At 56.3% G+C, this 13,089-nt stretch overlaps 1 protein-coding gene, 1 non-coding gene and 1 pseudogene across 2 annotated transcripts; 1 reads left to right on the top strand and 2 right to left on the bottom strand.

The window, feature by feature from the left end:
* Positions 1-1,194: 1,194 nt before the first annotated feature.
* Positions 1,195-6,999, bottom strand: DLX4 (distal-less homeobox 4). Its single transcript, XM_005583640.4, has 3 exons — positions 6,438-6,999; positions 2,876-3,072; positions 1,195-2,445 (listed from the first exon to the last, which is right to left on the bottom strand). The coding sequence occupies exons 1-3, from the start codon at positions 6,718-6,720 to the stop codon at positions 2,203-2,205; spliced, it is 723 nt and encodes a 240-aa protein (XP_005583697.1). The 5' UTR covers positions 6,721-6,999; the 3' UTR covers positions 1,195-2,202.
* Positions 3,079-6,196, bottom strand: LOC135967900 (uncharacterized; annotated as a pseudogene).
* A 3,019-nt stretch (positions 7,000-10,018) lies between the features above and the next one.
* LOC123569582 (U6 spliceosomal RNA) lies at positions 10,019-10,122 on the top strand. Its single transcript, XR_006693404.1, has one exon. It is a non-coding gene; the product is annotated as a U6 spliceosomal RNA (small nuclear RNA).
* Positions 10,123-13,089: the final 2,967 nt, after the last annotated feature.

The raw sequence follows: 13,089 nt of genomic DNA on the forward strand, positions 1-13,089 counted from the left end.
CTGAGGAGGAACTGACTGTAGGCATCAGGAGCTGGGGGATTTCATACCCCTCTGCCCTACATATGACTCCAATGTGGGCTTCTCTCTGGCCTGCAGAGGTTGGCTGGAAGTGTCTGAGTGGGCTTTTCAGACTGGGGCAGGCACCCAGTTTGCAGTGTCTGGGAACAGGTCTAGGCAGTAAGAGGGAAGCTCAACTTGGAAGATTTTTGCCTGGATTTGGAGGCCCCTCCCCCAGCCCCTCAGGCCATGCTGGGCTGGATTCCCTGAATTATTCTGCCACCCTTGTCCTCAGCTCCTCTCCCAAGGCGCTCCTTATCCTGCTGATCCTGGTGGAAGTGGGGGTGGTGCTATGTGTTCCAGTGGGGTGTGGTGGCCAGGAGTCTGTCAGGTCCTGCTGCTCCCCAGGCCGCCTGCCCTTCTCGCCCAGCACTGAGCCCCCTGGCCCAGCCTGAATTGGAGGCCCTTGACAATACCCACACCTCCATCTGCGTTTTCCTTTGCCTGGAACTCACCACACCAGCGTCTGGTCATTCGTTTGCCTCGGTCACCATGGTATCCCAAGGATCTATGGGTCCACCTGCACCCCTTCTGGGCTGGGAGGAAACCAGCTCCAGATGGGTTTTCTCTGGAGGACAAGCAGTTAGAGGAGAAAAAGGAATGGGACAGAGGCTGTACCCCTAACCCAGAGCCCAGGGTCTCCACATGTTTGTTGGATGGAAGAGAATTCCAGTTCCTTTTGGTGTTTTCCTTCTCAGACCTGCCCCTCCTCCTTCCCCAAGGTGAGCTGAGGCCATCCTGCCCCCAAGCAGCACACTTCTCCAGGTAGGACTGGACCGGATCCGTGGGTGTGCCCTCTCTCAAGGTGAACAGGGCCTCTCCCTGGGCTAAAGGTGGGGCCTAGGGACTGTAAGGTGCCTGGCTCCCTCTAGAACTGGAGAGCGTCTGCTGGGCAGTCGCACTCAGACCCTGCATGAGCATCTCCTGGGTTCACACGGGAGCATATTAAATTGTGGACGTTGTTAGAACATTCCAAAGCCAGAATCACAAAGTTAGTTAGTGGCCAAGACAAATCTAGAATCCAGTGCCTCTGATGCCTGTAATTCCATGGTAGAAGAGTCAGATGGGCCAGAAGAGATGCGTGACCAGGCCCTACACATAAGAAGTCAGGAAACAAACACATCTCACACCCAGAACGCAAAGTTTTGTACAAACTTTAATCTCTGGAAGCTGGTGGTGTGAAGCTCAAGCTCCAATTCGTTCTAAATCTGCACAGTTTCTTTGAACAGAGACAGCTGCAAGGAGGTGAATCAATGGGCCTACCCACCTATTTGGGGGTGTCTATACCCGTACTAATCCAGAGAGCCAGTTGGTCCCCATTTCCCCCCAAGTGTTACCAGGTTTCCAAAAGTGTGTGCCTGTGGGTTCATTAGGGACTAGGGATGGGGAATAGGAGGGAGCTGCTCAATAAATACCTATTGAATTATATGTATAATTGGTTCCATTATCTATTCAAAAAGGGGAGACGGGGGTGGGGGGGTGGGAAAGAGGGTTTTTTTTTTTTTTTGGAGGAGAGTATAAATTACCCATAGGTCCACAAATTCCACATTTCTCTGCATCTCTTCTACCTTCCTGGATGGTAAGTAGGTAAATCAGTTATGGGGGTAACGGGCTGATCTCCAGGGAAAAATTGCTGGGTGGGTGGGAGCTAATGGTGGTCCACTTCTGCTTTTGCTCACAAATGGGTTAGGCAAGGCCCAAGGCACACAAAGAAAAAAAATACTTAATGTTTCTTATTGGTTTTGCACCCAGGCTGTAGTGGGGATTCAGTCCTTTTCAAGAAGGCAGGGGGAGGGGAAAGAGGGAGAGGGAAGAAGGAGTGGAGGAGTGGCAAGACCAAGGGTCCTGGGGACAGTCTCAACTCCAGCCAATGGCTCTCTCTCTCCAGAGCCTTTGTCCAGCTGGAGGGAAGGTGTCCAGTCCATGGTAGTGGTGGGGACAATGACTATGGCTGAGGTCCTTGATTTAGATGTTTGGGTTAGGGGTACAGCCTCTGTCCCATTCCTTTTTCTCCTCTAACTGCTTGTCCTCCAGAGAAAACCCATCTGGAGCTGGTTTCCTCCCAGCCCAGAAGGGGTGCAGGTGGACTGCCTGGGTCCTGGACTTTGCAGGAGGGCTGGGGGCCTGGCCCGCCCTTCCCCAGATTCACATCATCTGAGGCGAAGCCAGGACATCTGAGGAGTGATGCTGATACCAGGCTCCAAAGCTGTTGCCATAGCCACTGGTGGGCAGAGTCCCTGCCTTGGGTAGATCCCAGAGGGAGGGGAGGGGGGGGGAGCAGGGAGACACAGAGAAGGTCCTCCCAGGGAAGTCCCCTTCCTGCCCCCCAGAGTTCTGCTTCAGGAGCTTCTTATACTTGGAGCGTTTGTTCTGAAACCAGATCTTTACCTTTGGGGAGAAAAGGGGAAAGAATGAAAGATCAGGAGGAAGGTATGTGTGAAAAGTTTCGAGAAAGGGAAAGGGATCCAGGTGTAGGTGCAGTCCTGGGAGACCAGCAGAGGCTGGGAACATTTGCTCCAGTCCCCCACAGCCCCAGAAGTCTCCTGAGTTCCTGCCTCTGAGCTAGTATCCATGTCTCCCTGTCTGCCCTACCCTCCTCTTCCTGACCCCCTCCACCCCACCCGCACCTACATGCACACCTTTCAACACATTCCCCCCAAGGCTTACTAACAGCCAGCTATGAACATTCCCTGGAGAACTGTGACAACAGGGCCACAGCACCACGCCATCAGTCATTCACAGCTGGGGCTGGGGGATGAGTTCCCAGAGAACACGTGTGGGGAAGGTGAAAGCTGGGGAAGGATGACACTGGCCCCACCTGGGTCTGGGTGAGGCCGAGCTGCGCTGCCAGCTGGGCCCTCTCGGGCAGCGCCAGGTACTGCGTGTGCTGGAAACGCTGGTTTAGGTGCTGCAGCTGCAGGCTGGAGTAGATGGTCCTCGGTTTGCGGAGCTTTTTGGCTGGAGCCTGAGGGCGCCGCTCCGAGGGTTCCGGGGACGGCCGCGGCTTCTCTGAGTCTGGTGGGCAGCACAAAACGGTGTAGGGGGCGAGGAGGGAGCGAGGGGGTAGGATGGGCAGTTTCATAGGCTTATTGGCATCTCGTCTGCAAGCCGTCGGCGGCAATTATCAAAAAGCGCAGCCACCAGGATCGCCCCCTTGGCCCCTGCCTTCTACTTTCCGCGTGGAGCGATTCAACCCCCACGTTCACCGCGCCAGGTGATACAAGGGGCAGTTCTGCTCCCAGGGAGCTCCCACTCCTATGGGTTCTGTGACCCTAGGAAGAAAGCGCCGAGGGCCACAGCCAGGGTACCGCGGAGCCTGCGGTGGGAGGTCGGAGTTCAGCCCCGGGCGGTGGCGCCAGCTTGGGGTAGGGCGGGGCAGAAAGGCTAGGTCCTGGGCTGAGCCGAGGCCTAGAGATGACAGAGGAAGGACACAGCAGGCGGAGGGAACTCAAGAGCAATGCTCAGAGGCTTGAGATGGTGTCCGCGTGGCAGCCTCCGGCTGCGGCCAGCGGGGTGGGTGAGAGGCCCGGCTGAAAGGACCTTGAATCCCAGCCTCGCAGCGCGGATAGAGACCCCAGGTTTGCCCTGGCCTCGCCTACTGTAACGGGCTGCCCCTCTGCTCAGGCGCACCCAGCAGGAAAAGTGACCATCACTGCCCCGCCACACCGTGGCCGGCTGGGTTTCCAGGGACCCCCAGAAGCCGGATCTGCGTGGGGCAGCCCCTTCCTTCGTTGGGCGGCGCACACAGAGCGGTTCCGGCGGCAGGGAAGGTGACCCGGGTCCCGAGAGCGCGCAGCGCAACCCGGCAGGGCCACTCCTGGATCGCGCTGCGGTGCCGCCGCGGGGGATCTGGTCAGCTCTGGCCCTCCTAGCTCTCCAGGAATCTCGGCCGTGGGACAGCCCGGCCCTAGAATGCTGAGGGGCAGGGGAGGGCTGGGCCGAGGGGTTTCCGTTCTTCGAGCCGGCCACCCTAACCTGCGGGGCTCTACGGGGACGCTGGAGAGGTCCCAGGCGATCGGAGGAGTAGGGCGGATGAAGCAGCCGCAATGCCCGGGGGCTTAGGGCAGCGTTCGCCGCATTCCCTGCAGGTCTGCCAGCCGACCTGAGCCGAGAGAGAGCGGCTTGTGTCCGCCCGCGTCCCCCCACCTTCTTCCCCTAGTCGGGCTCACCCTCCACACGTCAGTGTACCCGCCCTCGGCCAGCCGCGGTCACCAGCTGCCGTCACCTCCCCCGCATCCCTCACCCGTGGCCTCGGGCGCTGCGGGCTTCTGAGATCCTCCCTCCTCGACCCTGCCTCAACCAATTCCCAGAAAAACCGTTGAGTTTCCGCTCCCGCCCGCGCCTGTCCTGCCTCCCCTGCCTCGACCCCACTGCTGGCAGCTCTGGGCTGGCAGCCCAGAGCCCACCCGCGCCTCTCTGGCTGCGTGGACTGTGCAATTCGAGCGGCGACGCAGAGAGTCTCTGAGGCCAACCCAGTTGCTGAATTCGCACAGCCCTCCGCGCCCCATCTCTCCCAGCAGACCCCCTCCAAGTTCCTTCCCTGACAGCTGTCTTTCCCTACCCCAGTTCCAGCAAGTCACGACTGGATCTGCCCGGGTCGCGATCATGGAGCCCCAAGGCCTCTCTCCAGGCCCGCTGCTCCCGACGACTCAACGGGGTGGTGGCGCCGCTCATTTGGAGCCAAACCCCTTCCCAAGGCAGGAGTGGACATAGAGTGGAAGTAAAAGGAGGACCCCAAGCTCTCGATCACACGCCCTCCACTCCAGAGCGCCCGAACCCACCAGTTCCGGTAGAGAAATGCTAGAAATGTACTCTAAGGAAATCTGGGTGTGTGTGGTTTTTCGTTGGATGGGGGAAAGTCCTTAAAGAAAATGAACTCTCCACTCTGTTGTCCTTAGATCAAACAAAGGGAAGGCAAGGGATGTGTCAGACAAGACTGACAACACCAACCCTACTGCCAGCAATTCTCCTGAGGACAAGGTCATGGTATTCCCACCCTAGTCCCCAAATGCATAACACAAACACATCTTATTAGCATACACTAAAGGACAGTCAAAGGGATTCATTTGTAAAAACTAGAACTACTCCTCCCTGCAACTGCCGCTACTCCAACCATACCCCGCAGCCCAGGAGAGACAGCCACAGTTCTGTCACTGAAGGCAGTTAACTTTTGGAGGGTTGGAGGAAGATCCCTAAAATCGATGCTCCTGGCCGCATGCTTTGCCCATCTATAGGTCAAAAAAGTTGAGCTCCCAAATCCTAGGGTCACTTCTGGCTCTGATGGTTTGTGAGCATGTCAGAGCCACAGGAGAAGGGAGGAAGATGTCTTGGTCCTGAGCTGACTCCAGTGAAGTCAGTGACCTAGTGGATATGCCTCCTTGGAAGAGACTGCCAAAGACAATTGCAGGGGGAGGGGGTGGGCAATTAGATGGAGGCAGATAGTCCAGGGACCTGGAGGCTAAGCTGGAGCCAGTGCAGATGGGATTGTGGACAATGCCATACCCACATTGTATGTCAGCTCAGCTGCAAGACCCAGGATCCCAAAGATGGGCCAGGTTCTCCACTTCATTGAGGCCTTCCAGTGAGCACTTTCTCAGGAGCTCAGAGTTGCTCCAGGCAACAGGAACTGTGGCCTTACCTACCCCAAAGCCAAAGAGTGGAGATGACAGCGATGGCCTCTCCTTTGACTGGAAGGCTGAGGTAGTCAGGGAAAGATGAGGGACTTTCTGGCCAACTTTTGGCTACCTTCTCGGAACAATGGATGGAGGGATCCTAGTTCCAGATTCTGCCAGGCCAGCTTCCAGTCAAGGTCAGGCCTGGTCTGAGGAGAGCAGGTAAGGCCAGGGAAGGGAGAGGACAGAGCCCAGAATAAGCCTCGATGTCTACAGCCCTCTCACTAGGATTTGATTTGTTTTTCAGGGTTTGGCTTGATCACTGCTTTCTGAGACTAACCCAGAGAGGGGCGACATGGGGCAGGAAGGGAGTGCAGGATGGGTTGTGGCAGGGGGGACCGGGGGGATTTCTGACCAAAGGACTAGGCCCCCATCCCCACATCTGGAGTGCTTCAGTTTTCCGTTACTAGTAGGTATGCACAGCCCCGCTGCTCCAGGTTGGGGGTGGGAGGGAGCCCTTTCCCCATCTTTACACAACTGCAAATCGAAACCAGGTCGGTTTTGAAAGGAGACCTAGATCAACTCTCCCCCGCCCCTCCCCCCGTGTCTCCCGCCCCATCCCTTCACCCTCCCCCCCACCCCCACTTCCCAGGGAATCCAAGTAGGGTTTGAATCCCGCTAGCTGCGTCCAACCAGGCGAGGGAGAAGTTTAGGGGCACACAGGAGCCGAACCCCAGAGGTGGGAAGAGCCGCCACGGCCGAACTTACCTGCCTCGCGTTCCTGAGGGTGCTCTGCGGGGCCGCAGAGGGGCTGAGAGAGTGCCGCGGGTTGTTGGCAGGGCAGGTAGGAGTCTCCGGGGTTCGCTGGCTCGGTGTAGGGGTAGGACAGGAGGTGGCCATACGGCCTGGAGTAGGACAAATTGGGGGAGGCTGCGGTTGTAGGGGACAGGCCAAGAGGGTAGGCAGCCGCTACCGACGGGACGGGGGCGAGATCTGGGAAGACAGCTTTGGAGGCGTCCCGGCCGGGGAGGGGGCAGGGCAAAGAGGTCATTGTGTCCAGGGCCCCGGCAGAAGGGCCATGGCCCGGCACGTAGTCCGCTCCCTCTGCCAACTCTCTTTTCCAAGCCTCCGGCGTTGGGCCGGACTGGCCCCCCAGCTGGCAGCCCCCACACTTAAGATCCCAGAGAAAGTGTCTCTCTGAGCCTCTTTCAGCGGAGAACGCGCGCCTGGGAAAGGGGTTCCGGGGGGGTGCCCCCCCATGGCTTTCCCCTCCCCCCTAAATCCATGGGGGCCCCCTCCTCTCCTTCGGGTTCGGTTCCCGGGACCCGACGGGGGCCCCGCCCTCTTAGACGTCCCGGATTGGCTACCGCCCGCGGTGACCTCACCGAGACTTGGAGCCGGGCCCCGCCTCCCGGGACAGCCCGCGGTAGAGAAGTGTGAAATAGGAGGGGGGCGGTGCGCACTCTCCAGGCCCGTCTAGCTAGAGGTCTTCTCCGAGAGGTGCTGGGGTTGCAGGGCGATTGGTGCAGTCCAGGAACCTCGGTTATAATGGCAGAAATGCTAGAGAGGTGGCGAGTCTGGATGCCCAAGGGACAGGGAGCTGCGCGGTGGGCAGAGGCCCTGCGGCCGCGGAGACTCAGGGAATCTGCATTCGCAGTCTCCCGATTTCGGGGTCTACACGTCGATTCTGGTCCAGCCGCAGTGGACCTGCAGGGGAGTCAAGTGCAGACCGCCAGCGCCAGCCGCTTAGTCAGTGCGTCGGAATGCGCCGCTGCTGAGCGCCGGCAGTTTGTTGGTAAATAGACGCCGGGGCTGGGAGGGTGCCGCCCGGCGCCCAGCCTGGCCCGTACGCGTGTGGCGCGCACGCCCCCGCGGGGCGCCCTGGGCCTGGCACGCCGAGACCGCCGCTGCTGCACCCCACCGTCCCCCGTGCTGGCTTCCGCTTCCGGCAGGGGCCCGGGTTTGGTTGCGACACCGCAGCTCCTCGCAGGCCCCCGAAGCTGAAGAAGGGATCCGCCCTCTGGGCTTTAGCCTCTGTGGTACCCCGCCTTTGCTGGCGCAGCGGGAGGCTGAAGTGTTGCTTGAACCCGGACGAAATCTGGGAGTGGGAGATGAGTCCAGTTGGATGGCTCCTGGGCGGGCACAGGAAATACTGCAGGCCAGTCTCCCTGGTGCATTTTCCAGGCTGTGTTCAGGACTTGCTTCTAAACATTAGTATCCATGGCCTTGATGGACACGTGTCCACGTATACAAGCATTTATTGACACGTGTACACAGCTACACAGGCACTCCATTCAAATACAACATATATACTCACATATACCAACATAGAGGTGCCTACACTGATGTTCACACTAGCATTTGTCTATAAAAAGAGAGGTTCATTTATAGATCTGCAAACAGTTTAGGCTGTGATATGCATACATCTACATACCTAAAGATGAATGAGCACTATCTCTGAATAAAAACACTATTTAGTACTTGTCTCTTACATAGATTCACAAGTATACAAGTCAAATCACTGGTGTGCATACTCGAAAATATAGAAGATCCAAGCACATAACATTCCTACCCTATGAGAGATACCTGTCCACACACATCTAAGATGCCTTATGTTGTTAGGGGAGAGACCGTTCCATCCCTAAACCGCCAGTCTTCACAAATTCCCCCACATACCCAAACACCTGTTCCCACTTTATGCAACTTGGCAGGCATATTCATGCTCTCCTTGTTAGGGTTCAGAGTGAAGGTAGCAGTCGTAGAATTGGGAGATGGAAGAGGATGGTGATAAGAAAAAGAGGAGATCAGGCAAGGTGGCTCAGGCCGGTAATCCCAGCATTTGGGGAGGCCGAAGGCAGGCAGATTGGTTGAACTCAGAAGTTCGAGACCAGCCTGGGCAACACAGTGAGACTTATCTCTACAAAAAGTACAAAAATAAGCTGGTCATGGTGGTATATGCCTGTAGTCCCAGCTACTCAGGAGACTGAGGCAGGAGGATCACTTGAGCCCTGGAGGTCAACTCAGCATGAGTCGAGATTGTGCCACTTCACTCCAGCCTGACTGACAAGTGAGACTCTAAGTCGAAAAAGGAGGAGGAGGAGGAGGAGGTGGCAGCCTGGAAGAATAGGAGAAAACACTGGTTGTGGAATGGCTGAGCCCAGGCCTCCTTAAAGAGGCAAAATCAATCAAATGGGTGTGCAGGGGTGGTTGGAGCTCACTGTCAGGCGTCCTGCAAGGAGGAAGAGCAAGTCTATTTCAAACTAGACTCCCCAGTGGAATAGACAGAGGTGAGTTTTTCCAAGGAGAGACTCCTCTAGCACCTGGCTTGGAGCTCTTCATCTTGAAGTCTTGGAGCAGGGACGAAGGGGCTCTTGAAGGGAAGCTTCCTCCTCTGGGCAGCTGGAGAACCCACTCCCATCTCATCCAACAGGGTGTGGAGGGTTGCTCCGTAGAGAAATGCTTATTCTATGTGGGACTATCTTTCTTCCTTTCTTCCTCAATTCTAGCCATGCCACTATCTCCTTAGAGCTGGAGCTGTGAACCTGTGAGGATATATATCCTTCTAAACCTTCCATTCTACCATCACCATTTTCCTCTACAGGGATGGAGGCAGCCTTACAGCAGTGCTAAGGAGAGGTTTCAGGGATGGCATCAAAGGTGTGCATCAAAGGAAGAGAATGTTTTTTTGGGTGGGGTTGGCTGTGAGGGAGGGTTTCCCAAAGGAAGTGCTTTTGAGCTGGAATTGACAGGATGAGTGGAAAGACATTTCCTCTTAGAACCATATGCACAGGATTCTTTCTTATAAGACCTAGGAAAGAAGGGCAGGCATGGGTTTTCTGGCAGGGCTCTGCCACAGTTGGCTTTGGGCATCCTCCAAAACCAGGAGGTCCTCAGTGCATACTTGTCTTAAGTTCTAAGCTCTCAGGGCATCTCTGAACTCAGAGGATCTTCACCCCTATGCAGCCACAGGACATACTCTGCAGCCCTTTAGAATTTATCAAGCACTCATAACATCCAAGTCCTGTGCATCTACACACACACACACACACACACACACACACACACACACACACACACACGCTCGAACCCCAGGTACTATTATCCCCATTTTACAAATGAGGAAACATCTCCTTCCATTATCACCTGTTTCTTCAAGGCTCGCTTCTCCTATATTCCAGAGGGTGTGGGGCTGGGGCACCTGCTTGGAATAACCTGGAGTCTCCTCAGAAGCAGGCTTCCCAGGTAGGGATCCTCTCCAATAGGACTCTCATCTCATCAACCTCAGGAAAGGTGGACATGGTGAGGATGTGGGCTGGGAAGCGCAGTAATCTCCTATTGGATTAGATGGGAGAGAGGATGCTTGCTTAGGAAAAAAGTTGGACCAGTACAGAGACGATTAGCATGGCCTTTGCACCATGATGACACGCAAATTTATGAAGCAATTCCATATTTTACCAAAAATTTTTAAAGAGGGAGGGCTGGCTTGAGACGCTTGAGGCTTGGGTTCTGATCCAGTTCAGCCATGAAGTTGCTGGTTGGTATAGTTTGCATCAGTCATTTGCCTTCTCTGAGACTGGTTTACCCAGAAGGGATATAAGAACTGAGCTGGACTAAGAACTCCAAGCCTTTGTCATTTGCTTTACGACAAATTGCAAAAACTAAAATCCAAAACCATAAGAAGACCAAGAAGAAGAAGGGGAGAGGAGGAGGGATGGAAAGAAGGAATACATCAGGCCCCTGGGTCGTCACAAAGGCCAGAAGTGGCTCTCCCAAGTCTCCCTCACAGACCTTCTCGCTTAGCGCAAGTGGCCAGCTCGGAAAACTCCAGCACCCTGGCGATGCCGTGGGGGGCAGACCTCGGCGTCCAGAGTTGGGGGGAGGGCATACGGCGCCGCGGGGTCTAGGGATTGGGCCCAGGCGCGGGGATTGGACCTGATCCGCTAGGTGGACGGTAGTTTGCTTACTCTTCTCGGGTCGCCGGGCAAAGGCCATCGCAACTGCTCCGGTAATAATTCCTTGCGCAGCGTAAGCACCCACGGCGGTGGGATGCACTCCTTGTTTGATCACCCCGAGTTCCGACTTTCCCGGTAGCGGGAATTCCCTCAGAACCAGCCCCATCCCTGGCGGTCTATCACGGGCACCCCTAACACTTGGTGAGTGCGCAGAGCTCTCGGCACAGTCGCTGGGCTCGATACGGTGCCTACCGCACGCCCCAGGAGCAGAGGTCTATGTCTGCCCCTGCAGCCGGACGCCGAGGTCTGTAACCCCGAGCCAGCACTCAGAGCTCACCTGCGCGGCTCTGCCCAGGGAAACAGAGATTCGACCGCGACCAAGTCCTCCGCACTCCGCGGCCCTTCCGGGATTATCCGTGCCCTTTCTCCTCCATCCCACCCACCGGCCCCAAAACGAACTTTTTGTATAGTGTTGTCGTTCGCAGTGGATTTTAAGTTTTATTTGGAAGGACCTTTCTTTCTTAGTAACTCAGGTTGGAGAAACTGAATAATTCGGTTTGGCGGCAGGAGGAAAGGAATCACATCTTCGCTCCAGCCTCCCTGAGCTCGGCCCCGCGCGCTGTGGATAGAACCTTCGCATTCAGCAAGGCCCGGAGAAGGGCAGTCTAAAGAGACCTGCATCTTCCTCTCCGATTTGACTTTTCCTGAAATTTGGAATGATTGCGCCTCTTTTTCTCTTTCTGATCGAGCATTTAGTGCTAGAGCAAGGCGGGCAGCCAACTGGTTACTGAGCCCACCGCCAGCCCGGCCGTGTGCTTCCATTTGCGCTCACCTCCGTGCTCCCCTGAGCGTTTTCTCAGGGATTGGAGTTCCCGCCTCATTTTCCAAATAACCCTGGAGAAGCTCCCGGGGGAAGAGAAGGGGAGAGGCCTTAGGGTCAGCACCACTTCGACCCCAGCACTGCAGTGGGGCTCCCCACGCCCGTCACCCGCTCCGCCATAGGCGACGCTCTCCGGAGTCGTCTTTGCATTACTTGCAAATTTCAGCCTCTGCTCAGGAAAAGTCTTGTACTTGAGATTAGCTGAGATGTTTTATGCACACACTAAACATGTTAAAAACAAAACTAGGAAGAATTCTTGGACCTGGACATTCCCCCGCCACACACACACACACACACGCACACACACACACACACACACACACACACGGGGTGGGGGGACGGAGAGAGAGAGAGAACGGTTAACAAAAGATGGGGCGGTTTTGAGGGTGTCTTGGAAGCAGGTTGTGCCGCTGGGGAGCCACACGACGCTGAACTTCGCTGGCTGCGGGAGCAGAAAACATCCCGGGATTGGGGACGCGTGGGCTGGGGGACGCGTAAGTTCCAGGCTTGGTGATGCGGAGCTCTGAAGTTTTCCCTCGGGTGTCCCAGCCCCGGACCCGGTGGACCGAAAGGAGGTGACCGCACCAGGAGCTGGACTGACAGACCGCCGGCTGGCCTGCCAGGGCGCCCTGGGGAAACATAGTGATCCGGTGAGAGGCCCTGAGGCCAACCCCGCTGCAACGAATTTGCCGGGCCCCCAACGAAGGCAGCTCCGCCGGGATTTTCAGACCTTCCCAGACTTAGGCATGGAAAGTTGGTGTTTCGCCGACGTCTTCATCGCCTGGTGCCGAGTGAAAGCCTGAGGTGGGAGTAGTGGGAGTTGGAAGGTTCCTTTAGTGGCAACATCGAAGACAATGCGTGCACGGGCGCACACAATATAACACAGCGCGCACGCGTGCACACACACACACATCACAAACGCATAGATGCACAGATGCACAGACAGGTCCTTCCGCAACCCAATGGCCTCAGCATATACTCCATAGGCAATCACACAGCCACATCACACATACACAACAAACACAGCACACGGCCACCACACGTACACACACAACCCCCCCCCACACACACACGCACACTCACGCCTGCCCTCTGGACCCTTGGAGTTGATGGAGGGTCTACAAGGGTGGGGTTATTGGTTCAACTTTTTGACCAGTGACCCCAACCGAACCAGAGCCTTTGGAAGTCCACACTGCTTTTCTTTCATAACAAAAGGTCTGGTCTCTGAATCCTGATCAGGGCAGCTCAGCCTGGGAAGAGACAGCCTTACCTCTGCTGGTTTGGGCCTGGGAGAACGAAGGAAGTACTGCCTTGAGGAGGAGAGCAGAGTGGCCGTGTGGGGGCACAGACATACCCATATCCCTTCCCTTCAATGTGAGAAAAATAATCACAACTACAAAAAACCTCAAACTCAGCCTTGCCCTCTGTGTACCCCTGTGTTGGGCTCTTGGGTCCCCAGGCCTGGTGTAGGGGGAGGGTAGACAGAGGTAAGGTGAAAGGTAACTCAGTCCCACCCCGACTCCTCCAGCCCCACCTCTCTCCCCAAACCTCCCCCTCACCTTGCTCAGCTATGGGGGCGGGGCAGGAA

This window comes from Macaca fascicularis, chromosome 16, assembly GCF_037993035.2.
Source record: "Macaca fascicularis isolate 582-1 chromosome 16, T2T-MFA8v1.1".
Taxonomy (NCBI): domain Eukaryota; kingdom Metazoa; phylum Chordata; class Mammalia; order Primates; family Cercopithecidae; genus Macaca; species Macaca fascicularis.